This window comes from Coregonus lavaretus (assembly GCF_964263955.1).
Source record: "Coregonus lavaretus genome assembly, chromosome: 4".
In the NCBI taxonomy this organism is placed as follows: domain Eukaryota; kingdom Metazoa; phylum Chordata; class Actinopteri; order Salmoniformes; family Salmonidae; genus Coregonus; species Coregonus lavaretus.
In genome coordinates, this window is record NC_139991.1 from 19,338,027 (window position 1) to 19,362,415 (window position 24,389).

Below are 24,389 nucleotides of genomic sequence, written 5' to 3' on the forward strand. Positions count from 1 at the left end.
TGTGTCCCATAGCTGTGCGGGTCAATCCAAACTGCTGGGACAGTGAGCTGACATAACACCCCCTTCTGCGTTTCAGATTGACGACGGCAGCGGCATGAAGCGCGAGGCCACCGTGGACGAGGTCATAAAGATTGTGGAGGAGCTGACAAGGATCCACTAGCCCCTCCCTCCCAGACCCCGGCCATTACGAGGTGGGGTGGAGGGAAGGAATCGGGGGGAGGGGTGACTAGGTCTCTGTAAATACTTATAAATAAATAAAAAGGTGTTTGCATGACCATCTTCCAGACTTCAAATGAATTGACACATTTTTTAAATCCGATCCCAGACGAGCCACATCAATAATTCACAGGTGCTTGGATAAACAAAATGGCCTATCGACCATAACGAAGATGACGAGCAAAGGGACTGGTCAGAAAGCCATAAGTTATGGAGGAGGAGGGGGGGCGGCTAGATCACTGCAGTGCGAGGACGACAAGAGATGACTTGTGGATTTGACGGGGATCCATTAAAGTAGGAATGATTTGAAGTCTGGACAGAAGATGAGTAAGAGGAGTAAGGAATGGGAACTATACATTCTTAGCTATTTTGTCTGCCGTTTCTCCATGTTTCTTTTAATAAAGGTTGCTTTAGTACTGTGTACCTCTGCGTTCAGGTCTTTTGTGTTTCATGAATGGTGCACAGAGGTCTCCGATCTTTCCTTCTGAGCATTAACTTCAGTCGGTTTCAAAGCATGTCCAAAGTCCTACACCACAGTATAATTTCAAAAGCAATTTATATAAGTGCACATGCCAACCAACAATGACATATTGTATTATTGAAAATGTATGCACTCACTACTGTAAGTCGCTCTGGATAAGAGCATCTGCTAAATGACAAATGTAAAAATGAATCACTTTGTGTGACTTAAACGATGTCACTGAGTGCAGTAATGGTCCTTTGTGCTAAATTACCACTACAGTGTACTATATGAACTTTTGCATTGTCTCCTATAGTTGAAGTCCTCTCTCAACTCAGTTTTGACTATGGGGACACGTTTGTCACAAGGCATAAGAAAGTGGTGAAAGATTTATTAGAAAAGTCCGAGAGTATTTGTAGTTAGTCAAGGTGCATATCGTGACGGTGTGCAGAGACCTCAGGGTTCCAAAGGAACCAGAATGAACTGTGCTCGGGCTATGAGATAAGTACTTCGCTATAATTATTACATGACAGTTATCTACAGACAGTAGAGTTCCTGGGCTACCAGGTGGGGGAACTGGTCAATCAATGATGAATTAACTGCCAGGAAGAAGGATGGAATTGAATAGTCCTGGGCCCATATTCATATTGCATCTAGGATCAGATCCCCCTGTCCATGTAGTCTTTTTTTATGTGGTCTAAAAGGAAAAACTGATCCTAAATCAGCAAGTTTACATACATTTAGGTTGGAGTCATTAAAACTCATTTTTGAACCATTCCACAAATTCCTTGTTAACAAATTTATAGTTTTTGGCAAGTCGGTTAGGACAGCAACTTTGTGCATGACACAAGTAATCTTTCCAACAATTGTTTACAGACAGATTATTTCACTTATAATTCACTGTATCACAATTCCAGTGGGTCAGAAGTTTACATACACTAAGTTGACTGTGCCTTTAAACAGCTTGGAAAATTCCAGAAAATGATGGAAACAGGTACAAAAGTATCTATATCCACAGTAAAATAAGTCCTATATCGACATAACCTGAAAGGCCGCTCAGCAAGGAAGAAGCCACTGCTCCAAAACCGCCATAAAAAAGCTAGACTACGGTTTGCAACTGCACATGGGTACAAAGATCATACTTTTTGGAGAAATGTCCTCTGGTCTGATGAAAAATATAACTGTTTGGCCATAATGACCATCGTTATGTTTGGGGGAAAAAGGGGGTGGCTTGCAAGCCGAAGAACACCATCCCAACCGTGAAGCACGGGGGTGGCAGCATCATGCTGTGGGGATGCTTTGCTGCAGGAGGGACTGGTGCACTTCACAAAATAGATGGCATCAGGAGGAAAGAAAATTATGTGTATATATTGAAGCAACATCTCAAGACATCATGTCAGGAAGTTAAAGCTTGGTCGCAAATGGGTCTTCCAAATGGACAATGACCCCAAGCATACTTCCAAAGTTGTGGCAAAATGGCTTAAGGACAACAAAGTCGAGGTATTGGAGTGGCCATCACAAAGCCCTGACCAGATTTGTGGGCAGAACTGAAAAAGCGTGTGCGAGCAAGGAGGCCTACAAACCTGACTCGGTTACACCAGCTCTGTCAGGAGGAATGGGCCGAAATTCACCCAACTTATTGTGGGAAGCTTGTGGAAGGCTACCCGAAACGTTTGACCCAAGTTAAACAATTTAAAGGCAATGCTACCAAATACTAATTTAGTGTATGTAAACTTCCGACCCACTGGGAATGTGATGAAAGAAATAAAAGCTGAAATAAATCATTCTCTCTACTATTATTCTGACATTTCACATATCTTAAATTAAAGTGGTGATCCTAACTGACCTAAGACATGGAATGTTTACTAGGATTAAATGTCAGGAATTGTGAAAAACTGAGTTTAAATGTATTTGGCTAAGGTGTATGTAAACTTCTGACTTCAACTGTAGTTACACAGTCTCTTAGGACACTCCAGAGAGGCATTATCTGCCGATGTCAGCTGTACACCAGAACGTCCATAACATCCTCCGCCAGGACCAGACCTCTTTGTTAAATCAAACAGCATACCTAATTTATTTTCTCCCTTGGCAGGTTCTCCCTTGTCTGGCAGTGCTTTGTTTTTGATGACGAACGTGAACATGGAGCCAACATGCTGCGTTACAGCAGCTGAGGGGGTGATCCTGGCCTTGTTGTGTCTATCATCCGATGAAAGCAATGGGAACTGATCCATTTTGATTGAGGTATTGCAGCACTTTGGATTTTAAATGATATATTGACAGGTTAAAGTGCAGACTGTCATCTTTAATTTGAGGTTATCTTCATCCATATCGGGTGGCAGGTAGCCTAGCGGTGAAGAGTGTTGGGCCAGTAACTGAAATGTTAGAATCCCCAAACCGACTAGGTGACATCTGCCGACGTGCCCTTGAGCAAGGCACTTAACCCCAATTGCTCCTGTAAATCTCTCTGTATAAGCGCGTCTGCTAGAAATTACAGCACTTTTTGTACATAACCCCCTTATTGTAGGGAACCAAAAGTATTTGGACAAATTCACTTATGTGTATTAAAGTAGTAAAAAGTTAAGTATTTGGTCCCATATTCCTGTGACTCTACAAGCTTGTTGGATGCATTTGCAGTTTGTTTACGTTGTTTCAGATTATTTTGTGCTCAATAGAAATGAATGGTAAATAATGTATTGTGTCATTTTGTAATCACTTTAATTGTAAATAAGAATAGAATATGTTTCTAAACACTTCTACATTAATGTGGGTGCTACCATGATTATGGATAATCATGAATTAATCGTGAATAATGATGATTGAGAAAGTTAGAGGCACAAAGATCATACCCCCATTCTTGTGGGAAGCTGCTATAGACCACCAAGTGCCAACTGTAGTATCTGGATAATATGTGTGAAATGCTTGATAATGTATGTGATATCAACAGAGAGGTACACTACATGACCAGAAGTATGAGGACACCTGCTCGTTGAACATCTCATTCCAAAATCATGGGCATTAATATGGAATTGGTGCTAGAACAGCCTCCACTCTTCTGGGAAGGCTTTCCACTAGATGTTGGAACATTGCTTGTTAGAGGCTAAATGGAACTTGCTTCCATTTAGCCTCTAGAGCATTAGTGAGGTCGGGCACTGATGTTGGGCGATTAGGTCTGGCTCGCAGTCGGCATTCCAATTCAACCCAAATGTGTTCGATGGGGTTGAGGTCAGGGCTCTGTGCAGGCCAGTGAAGTTCTTCCACACCGATCTCAACAAACCATTTCTGTATGGACCTCGCTTTGTGCACGGGGGCATTGTCATGCTGAAACAGGAAAGGGCCTTCCCAAACTGTTGCCACAAAGTTGGAAGCACAGAATCGTCTAGAATGTCATTGTATGCTGTAGCATTAAGATTTCCCTTCACTGGAACTAAGGGGCCTAGCCCGAACCATGAAAAACAGCCCCACACCATTATTCCTTCTCCACCAAACTTTACAGTTGGCACTATGCATTGGGGCAGGTAGCGTTCTCCTGGCATCCGCCAAACCCAGATTTGTCTGTCGGAATGCCAGATGGTGAAGTGAGAATGCATTTCCACTGCTCCAGAGTCCAATGGCAGCGAGCTTTACATCACTCCAGCCGACGCTTGGCATTGCGTATGGTGATCTTAGGCTAGTGTGTGGCTTCTCGCCCCTGGAAACCCATTTCATGAAGCTCCCGACTAACAGTTATTGTGCTGACATTGCTTCCAGAGGCAGTTTGGAACCGAGGACAGACGATTTTTACGCGCTTCAGCAATCGGCGGTCCCATTCTGTGAGCTTGTGTGGCCTACCACTTCGCGGCTGAGCCGTTGTTGATCTTAGACGTTTCCACTTCACAATAACAGCACTTACAGTTGACCGGGGCAGCTCTAGCAGGGCAGAAATGCTATGAACTGACTTGTTGGAAAGGTGGCATCCTATGACGGTGCCACGTTGAAAGTCACTGAGCTCTTCAGTAAGGCCATTCTGCTGCCAATGTTTGTCTATGGATATTGCATGGCTGTGTGTTCAATTTGATACACCTGTCAGCAATGGGTGTCGCTGAAATAGCCGAATCCACTGATTTGAAGGGGTGTCCACATACTTTTGTATATATAGTGTATATTTTCTGGGTGATTTTAAATGACTGGCTTTCATCAAGCTGCCCACTCAAGAAAAACCTTCAAACTGTAACAAGTACCTGCAACCTGGTTCAGGTTATCAGTCAACCTACCAGGGTAGTTACAAACGGCACAGGAATGAAATCATCAACATGTATTGAGCACATCTTTACTAATGCTGCAGAAATTTGCTTTAAAGCAGTATCCAAATCCATCAGATGTAGTGATCACAATCTAGTCTCCATATCTAGGAAAACCAAAGTTATGTGGTGTGTAATGAGGAGCAACCAGACCCTGCTCTTGATACATTAATGAAATTGCTTATTCCAGTTACTAATAAGCATGCACCCATTTAAAAAATGATTGTAAAAACTGTTAAATCCCAGTGGATTAATGAGGAATTGAAAAATGTGAGTGTGTCTATGTATGCGGATGACTCAACACTATACACGTCAGATACTACAGTGAGTGAAATCACTGCAAAACTTAACAAAGAGCTGCAGTTAGTTTCAGGAATATGTTAGTTCTGAATATAAAAAATAAATAAAAGCATTGTATTTGGGACAAAGCATTCACTAAACCCTAAACCTCAACTAAATCTTATAATAAATAATGTGAAAATTGAGCAAGTTGAGGTGACTAAACAGCTTGGAGTAACCTTGGATTGTAAACTGTCATGGTCAAAACATGTTGATACAACAGGAGCTACGATGGGGAGAAGTCTGTCCATAATAAAGCGTTGCTCTGCCTTTTTAACAAAACTATCAACAAGGCAGGTCCTACAGGCCCTAGTTTTGTCGCACCTGGACTACTGCTCAGTCCTGTGGTCAGGTGCCACAAAGAGGGACCTCAGAAAATTACAATTGGCTCAGAACAGGGCAGCACGACTGGACCTTAAATGTACATGGAGAGCTAACATGACTGTGATGCATGATGATGATCCAACTCATTTGGAGTCTGGAAGATTCCTTTGGGGCTGGTTAGAAGAAAATGTCTATCAGAATGTTTAAGAATAATATAATGAGAGAACATGCAGCTCATATCAAAAGTATCAACTTCACCTTACCTAGAGATAATTCAGAATATAAATATGACCTTATATTCAACAATGTGAGGCACATCTCTTTAGTTGAGATCTTTAGTTCTAAGAAATTAACTCTACTTTAATTAGGGCTGTGTTGTGTTATTCAGCTGCCAGTAGATGTTAGACTAAGGGTTGATGTTTGTGAGTACTACATGCACTGTTCTGAGAGTTGAGGTACACACAGCAAATATCGAATTTGACTACAAGTCATTGTCATAATTAGCTTGGATGTTTTGTGAATACCCACATAAAATATTCAGTGATGGTGGCCTGCTTTGTCATTTGCTGTAAATATTACATTTGGTGGCACGAGGGAGGACTCCTGATGGAATAAGCTTGTCCTAATAGTCATGCTGAGTTATATGGTCTGACAGTTATTACACATAGTCATATAACAAAAAACGGATGGAAAATGTACCTTGATAACTTTGAAGCATAATTATGATAATGTTGCATAATACATGCTAATGCACTCGCTAACTACTGTTCTATGTAATACACTGAGATAGAAACACACACCAGCCCATATGGCTCTGCAGGTGTGACCACAGCTGGGTTTCAAAAGCAGCATACTGTGGGCTATTTTAATCCTCCCAAGCTGGCACATCAACTGTAAGTAGATTTTTATTCAACCCAAAAGTCCCTATGTTCTCCTAGGTGAAATACTAGTATTTTTGTGAACAGCTTTTTATTATTAAATGTTTTCTTCTGGGAGGGGTAAGATCACAGACAGGCAAAAATATTTAAAAAGTACATAGATCCACCCTCCTGCACCCCATCCCAGCAACCAGAGAAAACCCTCCCCATACCACCCCTTCCCTGTGGGCCTGAAAGCAAAGAAAGTAAAACATATGAAGATATGTGTATACAGTGCCTTCAGAAAGTATTCATAGCCCTTGACTTATTAGTAAAACACTACCAGGAAAAAGTTTGGACACACCTACTCATTCAAGGGTTCTTCTTTTCTTCTTGAGGTCGGGGGATTGCGAAGGCCAGGTCATCTGATGCAGCACTCCATCACTCTCCTTCTTGGTCAAATAGCCTTACAGAGCCTGGAGATGTCTTGTTGAAAAACAAATGATAGTCCCACTAAGCCCAAACCAGATGGGATGGCATATCGCTGCAGAATGCTGTGGTAGACATGCTGGTTTAGTGTGCCTTGAATTCTAAATAAATCACAGTGTCACCAGCAAAGCACCCCACACCATAACACCTCCTCCTCCATGCTTTACGGTGGGAACTACACATGCGGAGATCATCCGTTCAACCACACTGCATCTCACAAAGACACGGCGGTTTGAACCAAAAATCTCCAATTTGGACTCCAGACCAAAGGACAAATATCCACCGGTCTAATGTCCATTGCTCGTGTTTCTTGGCCCAAGCAGGTCTCCTCTTCTTATTGGTGTCCTTTAGTAGTGATTTCTTTGCATCAATTTGACCATGAAGGCCTGATTCACACAGGCCCCTCTGAACAGTTGATGTTGAGATGTGTCTGTTACTTGAACACTGTGAAGCATTTATTTGGGCAGAAATTTCTGAGGCTGGTAACTCTAATGAACTTATCCTCTGCAGCAGAGGTAACTCTGGGTGTTCCATTCCTGTGATGGTCCTCATGAGAGCCAGTTTCATCATAGCACTTAATAGTTTTTGCAACTGCACTTTAAGACATTTTCAAACTTCTTGATATTTTCCATATTGACTGACCTTCATGTCTTAAAGTAATGATGGACTGTCGTTTCTCTTTGCTTATTTGAGCTGTTCGTGCCATAATATGGACTTGGTATTTTACCAAATAGGGCTATCTTCTGTATACCCACCCTACCTTGTCACAACACAACTGATTGGCTCAAACGCATTAAGAAGGAAAGAAATTCCACAAATTAACTTTTAACAAGGCACACCTGTTAATTGAAATGCATTCCTGGTGACTACCTCATGAAGCTGGTTGAGAGAATGCCAAGAGTGTGCAAAGCTGTCACCATGGCAAAGGGTGGCTACTTTGAAGAATCTCAAATATAAAACACTTTTTTGATCTGTTATTTCATAGTTTTGTTGTCTTCACTATTATTCTACAATGTAGAAAATAGTACAAATAAATAAAAACCCTGGAATGAGTAGGTGTGTCCAAACTTTTGACTGGTACACTATATATATATACACTGTATATGTAACTCCAAGTCAATCACACTTCTGTGAAATCAAACTGTCCACTTAGGAAGCAACACTGATTGACAATACATTTCACATGCTGTTGTGCAAATGGAATAGACAACAGGTGGAAATTATAGGCAATTAGCAAGACACCCCCAATAAAGGACTGGTTTTGTAGGTGGTGACCACAGACCACTTCTCAGATCCTATGCTTCCTGGTTGATGTTTTGGTCACTTTTGAATGCTGGCGGTGCTTTCACTCTAGTGGTAGCATGAGACGGAGTCTACAATCCACACAAGTGGCTCAGGTAGTGCAGCTCATCCAGGATGGCACATCAATGCGAGCTGTGGCAAGAAGGTTTGCTGTGTCTGTCAGCGTAGTGTCCAGAGCATGGAGGCGCTACCATGAGACAGGCCAGTACATCAGGAGACGAGGAGGAGGCCGTAGGAGGGCAACAACCCAGCAGCAGGACTGCTACCTCCGCCTTTGTGCAAGGAGGAGCAGGATGAGCACTGCCAGAGCCCTGCAAAATGACCTCCAGCAGGCCACAAATGTGCATGTGTCTGCTCAAACGGTCAGAAACAGACTCCATGAGGGTGGTATGAGGGTCCGACGTGCACAGGTGGGGGTTGTGCTTACAGCCCAACACCGTGCAGGACGTTTGGCATTTGCCAGAAAACACCAAGATTGGCAAATTCGCCACTGGCGCCCTGTGCTCTTCGCAGATGAAAGGTTCACACTGAGCACATGGGACAGACGTGACAGAGTCTGGAGACGCCGTGGAGAACGTTCTGCTGCCTGCAACATCCTCCAGCATGACCGGTTTGGCGGTGGGTCAGTCATGGTGTAGGGTGGCATTTCTTTGGGGGGGCCGCACAGCCCTCCATGTGCTCGCCAGAGGTAGCCTGACTGCCATTAGGTACCGAGATGAGATCCTCAGACCCCTTGTGAGACAATATGCTGGTGCGGTTGGCCCTGGGTTCCTCCTAATGTAAGACAATGCTAGACCTCATGTGGCTGGAGTGTGTCAGCAGTTCCTGCAAGAGGAAGGCATTGATGCTATGGACCGCCCGTTCCCCAGACCTGAATCCAATTGAGCACATCTGGGACATCATGTCTCACTCCATCCACCAACGCCACGTTGCACCACAGACTGTCCAGGAGTTGGCGGATGCTTTAGTCCAGGTCTGGGAGGAGATCCCTCAGGAGACCATCCGCCACCTCATCAGGAGCATGCCCAGGCGTTGTAGGGAGGTCATACAGGCACGTGGAGGCCACACACACTACTGAGCCTCATTTTGACTTGTTTTAAGGATATTACATCAAAGTTGGATCAGCCTGTAGTGTGGTTATTTCATTCATTCAGATCTAGGATGTGTTATTTTAGTGTTCCCTTTATTTTTTTGAGCAGTGTACATACACACACAGATATATATATATATATATATATATATATATATATATATATAAATAATACTTTTTTTGTATGTACAGTGCCTTCAGAAAGTATTAACACCCCTTTACTTATATTTTCTGTGTAACAGCCTGAATTTAAAATTGATTAAATTGAGATTTTGTGTCACTGGCCTACACACAATACCCCATTATGTCAAAGTAGAATTATGTTTTTCAAATTTTTTACAAATTCATTAAAAATGAAAAGCTGAAATGTCGTGAGTCAATAAGTATTCAACCCCTTTGTTATGGCAAGCCTAAATAAGTTCAGGGTAAAATTTGCTTAACAAGTCACATACTAAGTCAGTGGCATGGACTCACTCTGTGTGCAATAAAAGTGTTTAACATACATTTTTTATGATTATTTGTAAGGTCCTTCAGTCGAGCAGTGAATTTCAAACTCAGATTCAACCACAAAGACCAGGGAGGTTTTCCAATGCCTCGCAAAGAAGGGCACCTATTGGTAGATGTTTGAGTTTTTTGTTTTTTTAGCATACATTGAATAACCCTTTGAGCATGGTGAAGTTATTAATTACACTCTGGATGGTGTATCAATACACCCAGTCACCAGAAAGATACAGGCGTCCTTCCTAACTCAGTTGCCAGAGAGGAAGGAAGCCGCTCAGGGATTTCACCATGAGGCCAATGGTGACTTTAAAAAAGTTACAGAGTTTAATGGCTGTGATAGGAGAACACTGAGGATGGATAAACAACATTGTAGTTATTACTCCACAATACTAACCTAAATGCACTTCGAAATGAATTTTGTAACTTTGTCCCAGAAGCACATACAGTGGGGAGAACAAGTATTTGATACACTGCCGATTTTGTAGGTTTTCCTACTTACAAAGCATGTAGAGGTCTGTAATATTTATCATAGGTACACTTCAACTGTGAGAGACTGAATCTAAAACAAAAATCCAGAAAATCACATTGTATGATTTTTAAGTAATTAATTTGCATTTTATTGCATGACAAGTATTTGATACATCAGAAAAGCAGAACTTAATATTTGGTACAGAAACCTTTGTTTGCAATTACAGAGATCATACGTTTCCTGTAGGTCTTGACCAGGTTTGCACACACTGCAGCAGGGATTTTGGCCCACTCCTCAATATAGACCTTCTCCAGATCCTTCAGGTTTCGGGGCTGTCGCTGGGCAATACGGACTTTCAGCTCCCTCCAAAGATGTTCTATTGTGTTCAGGTCTGGAGACTGGCTAGGCCACTCCAGGACCTTGAGATGCTTCTTACGGAGCCACTCCTTAGTTGCCCTGGCTGTGTGTTTCGGGTCGTTGTCATGCTGGAAGACCCAGCCACGACCCATCTTCAATGCTCTTACTGAGGGAAGAAGGAGGTTGTTGGCCAAGATCTCGTGATACATGGCCCCATCCATCCTCCCCTCAATACGGTGCAGTCGTCCTGTCCCCTTTGCAGAAAAGCATCCCCAAAGAATGATGTTTCCACCTCCATGCTTCACGGTTGGGATGGTGTTCTTGGGGTTGTACTCATCCTTCTTCTTCCTCCAAACATGGCGAGTGGAGTTTAGACCAAAAAGCTATATTTTTGTCTCCTCAGACCACATTACCTTCTCCCATTCCTCCTCTGGATCATCCAGATGGTCATTGGCAAACTTCAGACGGGCCTGGACATGCGCTGGCTTGAGCAGGGGGACCTTGCGTGCGCTGCAGCGTTTTAATCCATGACGGCGTAGTGTGTTACTAATGGTTTTCTTTGAGACTGTGGTCCCAGCTCTCTTCAGGTCATTGACCAGGTCCTGCCGTGTAGTTCTGGGCTGATTCCTCACCTTCCTCATGATCATTGATGCCCCACAAGGTGAGATCTTGCATGGAGCCCCAGACCGAGGGTGATTGACCGTCATCTTGAACTTCTTCCATTTTCAAATAATTGCCTTCTCACCAAGCTGCTTGCCTATTGTCCTGTAGCCCATCCCAGCCTTGTGCAGGTCTACAATTTTATCCCTGATGTCCTTACACAGCTCTCTGGTCTTGGCCATTGTGGAGAGGTTGGAGTCTGTTTGATTGAGTGTGTGGACAGGTGTCTTTTATACAGGTAATGAGTTCAAACAGGTGCAGTTAATACAGGTAATGAGTGGAGAACAGGAGGGCTTCTTAAAGAAAAACTAACAGGTTCTGTGAGAGCCGGAATTCTTACTGGTTGGTAGGTGATCAAATACTTATGTCATGCAATAAAATGCAAATTAATTACTTAAAAATCATACAATGTGATTTTCTGGATTTTAGATTCCGTCTCTCACAGTTGAAGTGTACCTATGATAAAAATTACAGACCTCTACATGCTTTGTAAGTAGGAAAACCTGCAAAATCGGCAGTGTATCAAATACTTGTTCTCCCCACTGTAACTGCAGGGCACTCTAACATCATATGAAGGAATGTGTCTACCTGGTTTAGGGGACACCGTGAACAGTTGGGAGTTGGGGCCATTTTCATCCTAAAACTTTTTCTTGGTGTAAAATACAGCCTGTGAACAAACTTAAAATGTATAAGGTTGATGGTTCGGATTACAGGATACCAAGGTCATATTTTTCCATATTCTGTTCCAGTTAAAGGGTTGTTTAGATTTACTTAGATCTGTGGACTTTTTTAATGGCTAGCTAAGCATATGAGCTTTCCTAAAGGTATAAAAATATATATTATAGTGATCAGTCCTTTCGGGAGTCCATTTAAATTATTTATAAATCCCATCATTGGATGGTTCAGTAGTTGGGTTTCCCAAGGGACGCCATAGGCCAGCATAGCATTACTGACCTAAATTGTAAATATGGGGGGAAAAAAGGAGTTACCTGTTAATGTGTGTCTTTCAAATATTTTTAATGTTCTCAAACCATTACTGTCCATGATATCAGCAAGGGTACAGATTCCACATTTGGACCATTGGGGGGATGCAAAAGGCTGCCCTCCAGATTGCAAAGCATGTCATTTCGATTCCCAGTGTGACGACCCTCCCACTCTGTCTGCCGTATTCTCTCTTTGCTCTTGTTTCCTTATTAGGATGCCGGTGGGCGGAGTTGGGAGGGTCATCAGCTACATGGGAAACACCTGGGCCGGGTGTGTCCCAGCATAAATTGACCTCTTCCACATTCATTGAGGAGACTCTCTCCAGGCAGATACTTTGACTTTGGTTGTGGTATTTTTGTGGCCTTTTTGGTTGGTTGCTTTGGCACCTCTCAACACTTTTCCATATTACATTTATGCATGCAAACACTCACTTACACTACTGATTACTGATTACACACACCATTGTTATTTGATTTAGTTTACTTTAGTTAATAAATATATACTTTGAGTATTCCTTGTCTCCACGTGTCTCCCTTTTGTTACGAACTTGAGCCGGTTCGTGACAGGTGGGGGCTCGTCTGGGATCTTGAACTGGTTGTGTTTGGGAGAACGTGGAGTTAATGTCCAATTCTGTAGGGTCTTTCTTTGTAAATTTTGTTAGTTTGTTTGCGTTTGATAGGCCAAGTATTGGTTGCCTTTGGGTTGTGTACTGCGTTGGAGAGAGTACATTGGTTAGTTTCCAGTCCCTGCCCAGCCTGGAAACTCTTGCTCGACTCGCTGTTGGGACATCGGTCTGAGGAGGTGAGTACAATCGGCTGTGTACCTCAGTGGGAGATTGGGTAGGGTAGTGACATTTTCTACCCGGAGCTATAGCTTTTTCCCCTGATAGGCTTAGCGACGTGTTTTGTTTTGGGATACGTTGGGCATGGTTAAATGTTTGTTATTTTTGTGTGGTGTCTGTGGACTGAGCAGTTGTCTCGGGGGCACATCCGTGGCTTGGGGGAATCTACCAGCGTGCTGGGGGGTTTAATTCCTTGCCAGCGGGCTACAGTGCGTAATTACCCACCGCGAATCTGCACGAAGACTAGGGTTGAGTTATTGTAGGTTTTGGGGAAGCTCCATATCCCAGCTCTCTTCTGTGGTACTCGGTGTGATTGTCATTTCTCTTGTGTCTGGTGTGCTCAGCAGAGGGGTTGAGCAAGATTATTATGATATATATATATTTATTTATTTTCCTGATTATGGCGTCTAATGTAGCCGAGTTCATTCGCTTTCCATCAGAAGAACTGTTAGAATTATGTACTAAAGAACAGCTGTTGAAGGTTGCTGAACACTACAAGGTTGAAATTAGTGATAAACGTCTAAAAAATTCTATTAGGTTAATATTGAAGGCCAATTTGATGGAGAGTGGTATTCTGGATGTTACCACTGGGGCAGTCTCTGCTGAGGACACGTTGTCTCCCCGATATGTTACAATGACCGCTCCATCGGTTAGTCATAGTAGTCTTCTTTTTGAACAGCAGAAAGAACTGCTTCTGTTACAGCTAGGGCATGATCGGGTAAAATATGAAAGGGAATTGGAATTTAAACAGGATATGGAGCGTGCTAAAATCAAGCTGCAACAAGAGCGACTAGAGTTGGTTAGGGAAGGAAAGCTCTCAGGGGAGAGTTTGCTCTGGGAAGGGGATCCAGAGTTACCTAGGGGTCGTTCCTCTTTTGGTCGTAATCCAGACACATTTGAAATTGTTGGGAATTTACGGTTGTTGCCCCAGTTTAATGAAAAGGACCCGGAGACATTCTTTTCGTTGTTTGAGCGTGTTGCTGACGCTAGGAGTTGGCCTGATTCTGATCGCACTTTGATGTTGCAGTGTGTGCTGACTGGTAAAGCGCAAGAAGCATATTCAGCTCTTAGTGTAGCAGACAGTGTTAGTTATGAGAAGGTTAAAACGGCTGTGTTACAGAGTTACGAATTGGTCCCTGAGGCTTACCGCCAACGATTTAGAACTTTAAAAAGGGATGATCAGCAGACTCATGTTGAGTTTGCGCGAATATTATCTTCACAGTTCAATCGCTGGTGCTCCGCCTCTGCAGTTATGACTTTCCAAGGGCTGTGTGATCTGATTATGTTAGAACAATTTAAGGACACAATCCCTGATCGTATAGCGACGTACATTAACGAACGAAAAATAAAGACTGTCGCTGAAGCTGCGGTTTTGGCAGATGAATATGTGTTGACTCACAAAAATGTTTTTGCAGAACCCCGTATTCGGAGTCAGTGGGGGCGTTCGCAGAGATTTGGGCCTCGCTCGCCGAGATACTTCGGTTCCCGGGCAGAGTTTCATTCAACTAGGGTTGAGCCTGATACCCGTGGTAAAACTGACTTTGGTCAAGAGTGTCACTACTGTCAAGAATTAGGTCATTGGAAAAATGAATGTCCGATTCTTAGGTCTAGGGGTAAATTCAGTACAGGTGCTTATGGTAAATCGAGGCCTGCAGCGTTAGCAGCGCCTGTTCCACATCAGTTCACTCCTGACGCATTGTCTCATGCCCAGAGCCAGGTGAAGGGCTACATTGATCCCGACTATTTACCTTTCGTTACGGAGGGTTTTGTGTCTATGGTAGGAAGTAAGAACCTAGTGCCAGTAAAGATCCTAAGAGACACAGGTGCCTCTGAATCATTTGTGTTGGAATCTGTGTTACCCTTCTCTGCGGAGACTGATTCGGGGAATAGTGTTCTAATTAGGGGAATAGGTTTGAACACTCTGTCAGTTCCATTGCATAAACTGATGTTGGATTGTGGACTGGTGAAAGGTGAGGTTGTTGTGGGGGTGCGTCCTTCATTGCCTATTGAGGGTATTGACGTGATCCTTGGAAATAACTTGGCTGGGGAGCGTGTGTGGCCTATCGCGTTTCCATCTTTAGTGGTTTCCACTAAGCCGTCAATTGTAGGGATTCCTGATGAGAGTGCGCAGAATTTCCCAGAGGTGTTTTCTGCGTGTGCAGTGACGCGTTCTATGATCCATGACGACCTGGTCACGGAACTGGCTAACGAGAATACCACAAAGAAGTCGGTTACTGTTTTCCCTGTTATCCCGTTATCTATATCCCGCTCCGATTTAATCGAGGCGCAACGGACTGACCCTACATTAGAAGAGTTGCGGGACCAAATTGTGCCTGTGGAACAGTTGGGAGATGTCGCACAGGGCTATTTTCTCCAAGAGGAGGTCCTGATGAGAAAGTGGATGTCTCATGGTAGTTGTTTTCTGGGGGAGGCGATTAGTCAGGTGGTGGTACCAGTTAAGCTTCGTGAGTTGGTGCTAACAACTTCTCACAATGACGTTGCTGGGCATATGGGTGTGAGAAAAACCTACAATCGTATATTACGACATTTCTTTTGGCCAAGATTAAAGAGGGATGTTTCTGATTTCATCAAAACTTGTCACACCTGTCAATTAACTGGTAAACCTAATCAAGCTATTAAGCCGGTACCACTGTTCCCTATTCCTGTACTCAGTAAACCTTTTGAGTATTTGATTATTGACTGTGTTGGTCCTCTGCCTCGTTCTAGAAAGGGTAGTAATTATTTGTTGACTGTGATGTGTCAGACCACTAGGTTTCCTGCTGCCTATCCTCTCCGGTCTATCACGACTAAGGCTGTGTTAAAAGCTTTGACTCAGTTTCTCTCACTGTTTGGAATCCCTAAGGTCATTCAAAGTGATCAAGGATCTAATTTCACCTCTAATCTCTTTGGTCAGGTTCTCCAACAACTCCATATTAAACACAACTTGTCTAGCGCCTATCATGCCCAAAGTCAAGGAGCACTGGAACGTTTCCATCAAACACTTAAGTCGTTGTTGAGAGCTTATTGTACTGAGATGGAAAAGGATTGGGAGGAGGGGTTGCCTTGGTTATTGTTAGCAGCTAGGGAGGTTTCACAGGAGAGCACGGGTTTTAGCCCAAATGACCTAGTGTTTGGACATCGGGTGCGTGGGCTTTTATCTGTTCTCCAGGATGACTGGAAGTCTCCCGAGCCTCCTCAGTCCCTGTTATCATATGTGGGTGATTTTCGGCGACGCTTGTATGCCGCTGGTGAAATGGCTAAAGAGAAGCTATCATCTTCACAGGACAGGATGAAGAGCATATATGATCACCGAGCTGAGCCTCGTCACTTTAGTCCAGGTGATCAGGTTCTGGCTCTGCTGCCAATTGTTGGTTCTCCTTTTCAAGCCAAGCTTCAAGGTCCATATACAGTGGTGCGCCAGTACACTGAGCAAAATTATCTAGTTGCCACTCCAGAACGGAGGAAAGCAAACCAACTGTGCCATGTAAATTTGTTAAAACCCTATTATGCACGTTCCTCTGAGACTGAACAGGGGGAGTCTACAGAGGACGGTAAGGCTGTTCTTTTGGCTGATACTGTTTATTCCCTGAGTGCTGGTCATGCTAGGTCTGTGCAGGAGCAGGAAGATGTTTCTGGTCCTGACGATTGCATACTGCAGGGTAGATTGAAAAATTCAGAGACACTGGAGATTTTAGATAGCCTTCTTACTCATCTACCTGTTGATGAGCGGAAAGAGATGGTTGGTTTGATTCTGAGATTTCCAGGGTTGTTTTCTGATACACCTACAAGTACAAACTTAATAGAACATGATGTTGACATTGGAGATGCTGACCCCATTCGTCAACGGTTCTGTGGAGTTTCTTCAGAGAGACTGCGTTGTCTGGATGCTGAGGTCGGGTGCATGCTGGAGAGTAGGGTAGCGGAGCCTTCTTTCTCCAGTTGGGCTTCTCCCTGTATCTTGGTCAGTAAATCGGATGGAACAAATAGATTTTGTACGGACTACCGTAAGGTAAACGATGTCACTAAGCCGGATTCATTTCCTCTTCCTCGGATGGAGGACTGCGTTGATCAAGTCGGCGCAGCTAAGTTTGTGAGCAAATTTGACATGTTAAAGGGGTATTGGCAGGTGCCACTGACGAGTAGGGCACGTGAAATCTCTGCCTTTATTACACCTTTTGGTCTGTACTCGTATTCGGTTATGAGTTTCGGACTGCGTAATGCGCCTGCCACTTTTCAGCGACTTATGAACAGGGTTGTCTCTGGCCGGGTGCGCTGCACTATCTGGACGATGTAGTGATATATGCAGATACTTGGGAGGAACATCTGTCCCGTATTCAAGCCTTGTTCGGACGTCTGGCTGCGGGTCGCCTCACGATAAATTTGGCTAAATGTGAGTTTGCTCAGGCGACTGTTACATACCTTGGAAAGGTGGTTGGGCAGGGTGAAGTGCGTCCTGTTCGGGCTAAAGTGGTAGCTATTGATGCTTTTCCACTACCAACTACTAAAAAGGAACTGATGCGTTTCTTGGGAATGATTGGGTATTATTGTGGTTTTTGTATGAACTTCTCTACTGTGGTCGCTCCCTTGACAGATTTGCTGAAAGCTAAGGCTGTGTACGTATGGTCTTCTCATTGTCAACAGGCTTTCGAACGTGATTGCTGATGCGCTCTCTCGTGCGCCCTGTTCATGAATATTGATGTGACCGACCATTGTTTGATTTTGTCATGTTCTATCTTTCCTGTTTGTCCCCTCCTAGTCTTGGGTTCTTCTTTCCTCTTAAAGGTTGCTTCCTGTGTAAAGGTTGCTGAGGTCTGGAGAGGAGGATGATGGGTGGGGCAAGTGGAGGTGTGAACATGTGTCGGTTTGGGACGCGGGGGCTGGTACGTTGGTCCGGGGTCCTTGTTGGTCCCCGGTCTTATGGGGGGGGGGGGTGTGACGACCCTCCCACTCTGTCTGCCGTATTCTCTCTTTGCTCTTGTTTCCTTATTAGGATGCCGGTGGGCGGAGTTGGGAGGGTCATCAGCTACATGGGAAACACCTGGGCCGGGTGTGTCCCAGCATAAATGGACCTCTTCCACATTCATTGAGGAGACTCTCTCCAGGCAGATACTTTGACTTTGGTTGTGGTATTTTTGTGGCCTTTTTGGTTGGTTGCTTTGGCACCTCTCAACACTTTTCCATATTACATTTATGCATGCAAACACTCACTTACACTACTGATTACTGATTACACACACCATTGTTATTTGATTTAGTTTACTTTAGTTAATAAATATATACTTTGAGTATTCCTTGTCTCCACGTGTCTCCCTTTTGTTACGAACTTGAGCCGGTTCGTGACACCAGTTACATAGTTTTTCTATTTTGTGCCAAATATAAATATATTTTGAGACCGCAATATGGATTTTATCCCAGTAGCCAGAAGGGGGGGACAAAGGAAGCATTGAACTACAGAAATTCAGCCGCGGCAATATATTAATTTTGACAATAAGATATTCTGCCAGTTAAAGCAAGTGGGATATTGGTCTAGGTAAAATACTTCTCACATAGATACCATATTCAGTCAAAACCATTTTGCCTTCAGTTGGAAATGTCATTATTCTACAGCAGGGTTGCACAGCTCAGGCCCTCAAGTCCACAAGGGCTGCACCATGTTCAGTTGCCAAACGTTGTCGAACGTTGCAGACAGAAAAAACATGAATAGAGCCGACATGATTCCTTGTTCTACATGTCAGAGGCATGTCTGTTCTACATAACATATTGATATCTTCCAACATCATGAGTCCTGCTGAACATGCACCTGATTTTAGTTTCTACTTAGTACTTCATTGTATTGTGATTGGCTGGAGAGTGTGTTCACCTGTTTCCAAGGTAGAAATCTGTCCCTATAAAAAGCAACAATGAAAATCTACATGTGGCACTCAAGGAACAGAGCTGTGCACCCTGTAGCCTAGGGCTATCCCTACCTTTAGACACCTTTTTACAAATTAAGTGGTTGTAATTAACGAACACTGACATAAAAAAAAAAGCAACTCTACTAGACGACCTCAGTCTCCAGGACAATACAGCGGCTGTACTCCCAGGACAATCACCTTTGTAGATAAAAGAAGACTGTGAAATATCTCCAGTTCAACCATTGTCATGTTTGCACTCCGCGTCAGCTCTCCATCTTTGCTGTTTCATCAACTCAGTCAGCGGCTTCAGACAGACGAGAGAGTGGAGAGGTGAAAGAGGGCGACCGCGAAGGGAGAACGCAAGCGAACATGGGAATGAATTATGGCTCCGCTGAGTGGAGGGAGAGGTTTACAGAAAGTAGGCCTATGATGAACTCGAGGCGCAATAGCAGAGGTCTCAAAGAGCTGGCGAGAGTAGGGGGGAGAAAAGCATGTGTGGACATTTGTTCAATGTTGAAAGGAAATAACATACACCCCTTTAATATGTGAAACATTTTAGTATAACCTTTAGGGTGACTGGGGGAGGTTTAAGCATACTGCAGTTTGGTGGTCATGCAATGGGTTTTGAGGCCCTAAAGTAAATATATACTGAACAAAAATGTTAAAGCAAAATGTAAAGTGTTGGTTTCATGAGCAATGGCAATTTTAATGCACAGAGATACCGTGATGAGATCCTGAGGCCCATTGTCATGCCATTAATCCGCCGCCATCCCCATGTTTCAGCCTGATAATGCACGGCCCCATGTCGCAAGGATCTGTACACAATTCCCGGAAGCGGAAAATGTCCCAGTTCTTCCATGGCCTGCATACTCACCAGACATGTCACCCATTGAGCATGTTTGGGATGCTCTGGATTGACGTGTACGACACCGTGTTCCAGTTCCCGCCGATATCCAGCAACTTCGCACAGCCATTGAAGAGGAGTGGGACAACATTCCACAGGCCACAATCAACAGCCTGATCAACTATATGCAAATGAGATGTCACACTGTATGAGGCAAATGGTTTTCTGATCCACGCCCCTACCTTTTTTTAAGATACAGTATCTGTCACCAACAGATGCATATCTGTATTCCCAGTCATGGAATCCATAGATTAGTGCCTAAAGAATTAATTAAAATTGACTGATTTACTTATTAAACTGTAACTCAGTAAACATTTTGAAATTGTTGCATTTGAACAAAAATATAGTGTAACTTAAGGAAGTGAAATGTAATCACCAAAGCGTGTTTTAACCCACTACACCCTAGATGTTAAGATACTTGTAAATATGTATGCATGTAGGCTATATATTATAGGTACTTAGGTTTAATAGTTTTATTAGTAGTTTAGCAGTAGTTCTTATTCGTTTTAGGCCTATTAGTAGTTGTACAAAACATTTGTATGCTGTTAAGGTACGTTTTTATTATTTGTATTATTATTATTAACCAGTAGTTGCCAGTAGTTGTAGTTATTATTGTTACTAAATATTGTTTGCTTTGTTTTTTTCATTTGGACACTGCAACATTTTAAATAAATAAGCCAAATTCATACCTTTGAATGCTAATATAAAATAGGCTATATGAATTTCTCTATTTTGCGTTTTTGGTCAATATGACAAACCTAAAAGATATAAAATGGAAATATTTGTCAATTTAGTGTATTTTCATCCAAATATCCGTTTTAAATCATAACATTTTTCAATTACCACTAATTTTTACCATTGAAGACAGTGTTGTAGTTAACCCTGCAGCCTGTTAAGTCCTAGAAACGTAGATATGTACGTTGTTGATGTACAAAATATTAATCTAACTTGAATCTTTTCATAATAAACAAAAGCCTAAAAGGGTTACTTTCTTCCTCACCCCGGTCTCCCCTACCTGTGTGTGCCTGCGTGTGTGTGTGCACGCCTGTCCAGTCAAAGATGTTGTTGTGGACAGGAAATACACCTGTTATCTACCACTGGCTAGGGCTTAACTGTAGCATCTGAAGACGCAGGCAGTTTTCCCAGTGGGTTTTTTAGGGGGTAGATCAGCTTTAATATTGCAGATAGATTGTAGCTTCCATCAATGTAATTGTCTACATTTCCAATCCCCCATACAGTGAGGGAAAAAAGTATTTGATCCCCTGCTGATTCTGTACGTTTGCCCACTGACAAAGACATGATCAGTCTATAATTTTAATGGTAGGTTTATTTGAACAGTGAGAGACAGAATAACAACAAAAAAATCCAGGAAAACGCATGTCAAAAATGTTATAAATTGATTTGCATTTTAATGAGGGAAATAAGTATTTGTCCCCTCTGCAAAACATGACTTAGTACTTGGTGGCAAAACCCTTGTTGGCAATCACAGAGGTCAGACGTTTCTTGTAGTTGGCCACCAGGTTTGCCCACATCTCAGGAGGGATTTAGTTCCACTCCTCTTCGCAGATCTTCTCCAAGTCATTAAGGTTTCGAGGCTGACGTTTGGCAACTCGAACGTTCAGCTCCCTCCACATATTTTCTATGGAATTAAGGTCTGGAGACTGGCTAGGCCACTCCAGGACCTTAATGTGCTTCTTCTTGAGCCACTCCTTTGTTGCCTTGGCCGTGTGTTTTGGGTCATTGTCATGCTGGAATACCCATCCACGACCCATTTTCATTGCCCTGGCTGAGGGAAGGAGGTTCTCACCCAAGATTTGACGGTACATGGCCCCGTCCATCGTCCCTTTGATGCGGTGAAGTTGTCCTGTCCCCTTAGCAGAAAAACACCCCCAAAGCATAATGTTTCCACCTCCATGTTTGACGGTGGGGATGGTGTTCTTGGGGTCAAAGGCAGCATTCCTCCTCCTCCTCCAAACACGGCGAGTTGAGTTGATGCCAAAGAGCTCGATTTTGGTCTCATCTGACCAAAACACTTTCACCCAGTTCTCCTCTGAATCATTCAGATGTTCATTGGCAAACTTCAGACGGCCCTGTATATGTGCTTTCTTGAGCAGGGGGACCTTGCGGGCGCTGCAGGATTTCAGTCCTTCACGGGGTAGTGTGTTACCAATTGTTTTTTGGTAACTATGGTCCCAGCTGCCTTGAGATCATTGACAAGATCCTCCCGTGTGGTTCTGGGCTGATTCCTCACCGTTCTCATGATCATTGCAACTCCACGAGGTGAGATCTTGCATGGAGCCCCAGGCCGAGGGAGATTGACAGTTCTTTTGTGTTTCTTCCATTCGTGAATAATCGCACCAACTGTTGTCACCTTCTCACCAAGCTGCTTGGCGATGGTCTTGTAGCCCATTCCAGCCTTGTGTAGGTCTACAATCTTGTCCCTGACATCCTTGGAGAGCTCTTTGGTCTTGGCCATGGTGGAGAGTTTGGAATCTGATTGATTGATTGATTGCTTCTGTGGACAGGTGTCTTTTATACAGGTAACAAGCTGAGATTAGGAGCACTCCCTTTAAGAGTGTGCTCCTAATCTCAGCTCGTTACCTGTATAAAAGACACCTGGGAGCCAGAAATCTTTCTGATTGAGAGGGGGTCAAATACTTATTTCCCTCATTAAAATGCAAATCAATTTATAACATTTTTGACATGCGTTTTCCTGGATTTTGTTGTTGTTATTCTGTCTCTCACTGTTCAAATAAACCTACCATTAAAATTATAGACTGATCATTTCTTTGTCAGTGGGCAAACGTACAAAATCAGCAGGGGATCAAATACTTTTTCCCTCACTGTATATATTTTTTGTAAATATATATTTTTTCCCAGTGTTCATTGTGTAAACAGAAATGCACAGCTGCTACCAAGACTCCGCTGACACCGACAGTCAAACTACATGTCAAGCTACCAAGAGAGACTGTGAACCCACAAAAATATTTCTAATCAAAGGTTGTTTTGCAGAGTTTTCTGATGTTCTCATGCATTTGGTATGGAAGACTGTATGGTCTACCTAGCTAGAAATAGCTAAACAACTGTAGACATGGGACAGGGAATGGTTATTCGTGGGGTCACACAGAAGTTGGGTCAATGTGAATGTAATAACATTTGATGAGAACTGTGAGAAAGAAATGCCCCTAGGCCACAGCAGGGAGACGTTGTCCAGGATTTTGACAGATTCTGTGACAGTCAGATCTCAAGAGATATTTAGTAGCCTAGGATGACTCATGTTGGTTTTGTTGATCTGTGCAACACTAGATGGGCCTAGGGACCATTGTCTATTTTCATGGGTTTTGTGAACATCCAGACATTCTTAGTATTGAAGTTGCTATACTGATTTATATTATTATAATTTATATATAATAAATCCCTCCAGATTAACTAGTTCATTAAATAAGTATTATTATGAATTCACTGTTACAATGCATTCTAATTTACTGTATTTCTTGATGGTGGAAGAAAAAAAACTCAAGGAAAAGTCGATTTGGACGAGCCAAACATTTAGTAAACACCATTATAAGCGCCATGCACTTTAGTACTCACATGGCCTGTCTTACTAAATGCACTCTTGACCTGCATTCCTTAGCTCTCCTCTCGTTTCAAAACACTTAGATTATGGAATGATTCAAAATAATTTAAAACATATCTTTAAAAAAGCATTACATCTCTATACGTATTTCTATATATTACATATATATGTTGACCACAGAATGAGTGAATAACATTTAATTGAGCAAAGACCATCCATCGGCTCCCGATATGACATTGTGAAGATGTTACATGAGGATTGGTCGGCGAGGGCGTTGCTGAGAAAGGTCTGTCACAGAGTAGAGGGAGGGGGAGAGGGGTGTGTGCCTCACTCATTCCCAGAGTCCTTTGGGGTAAAGAGGGGACACTGCTAGGCGTAGAAGGTCTCCACTTTGACTGCTTGGCAGAACATCGTCATTGAGAAGACCAAACCCAGAATCTAAACAAAGGGAACACATACACAACCAAAACCAATGTGACACAACTACATCATCAATAAAGTGGACATGTCTGAATACCCATACTTGCGTCCTAAATAGTAGGCCATTTGAGTATGCAAAAATAAATCAATAAAAGGTTTTATAGTATGGGACATTTAGAAAATCTAGCATACTTTAAATGCTCGGATGCCATACTGATTTCGGCTTTGACAACAGCTGATGATCAGATATGGGGATTTGCTACCGAAATTAACCAATAACGGGAAACAACGCAATCACGCAAGACGCACCCTCAGCATGCGAAAATATAACGTTTTCTAGTATGTGATTTTTTTTCAATCTAGTAGGGTTTAAATGCCAGGATGTTGTACTCATTTCAGCTCTTCATCTACTAGAATTCGATGCACAC

General features: G+C 43.0%; 2 protein-coding genes across 3 annotated transcripts in view; one reads left to right on the forward strand and one right to left on the reverse strand.

The window, feature by feature from the left end:
* The window catches only part of LOC311128482 (DNA damage-binding protein 1), a 32,396-nt gene extending 31,757 nt beyond the window's left edge, over positions 1-639 (forward strand). The window contains exons 26-27 of one of the 2 annotated variants that reach the window (XM_084160650.1): positions 77-191; positions 326-638. In XM_084160650.1, coding sequence (XP_084016776.1) covers positions 77-160 — 84 coding nt within the window. In that variant the 3' untranslated portion in view covers positions 161-191; positions 326-638. Of the gene's footprint in view, positions 1-76 lie in introns of both variants that reach the window. The other variant, XM_084160649.1, reaches the window with a different exon arrangement.
* A 22,846-nt stretch (positions 640-23,485) lies between these two features.
* The window catches only part of LOC311127166 (tetraspanin-4-like), a 66,108-nt gene continuing 65,204 nt past the window's right edge, over positions 23,486-24,389 (reverse strand). Inside the window, exon 7 of the mRNA XM_084158944.1 lies at positions 23,486-23,979. Within this exon, the coding sequence (XP_084015070.1) occupies positions 23,911-23,979 (69 nt within the window). The 3' untranslated portion in view covers positions 23,486-23,910. The remainder of the gene's footprint in view (positions 23,980-24,389) is intronic.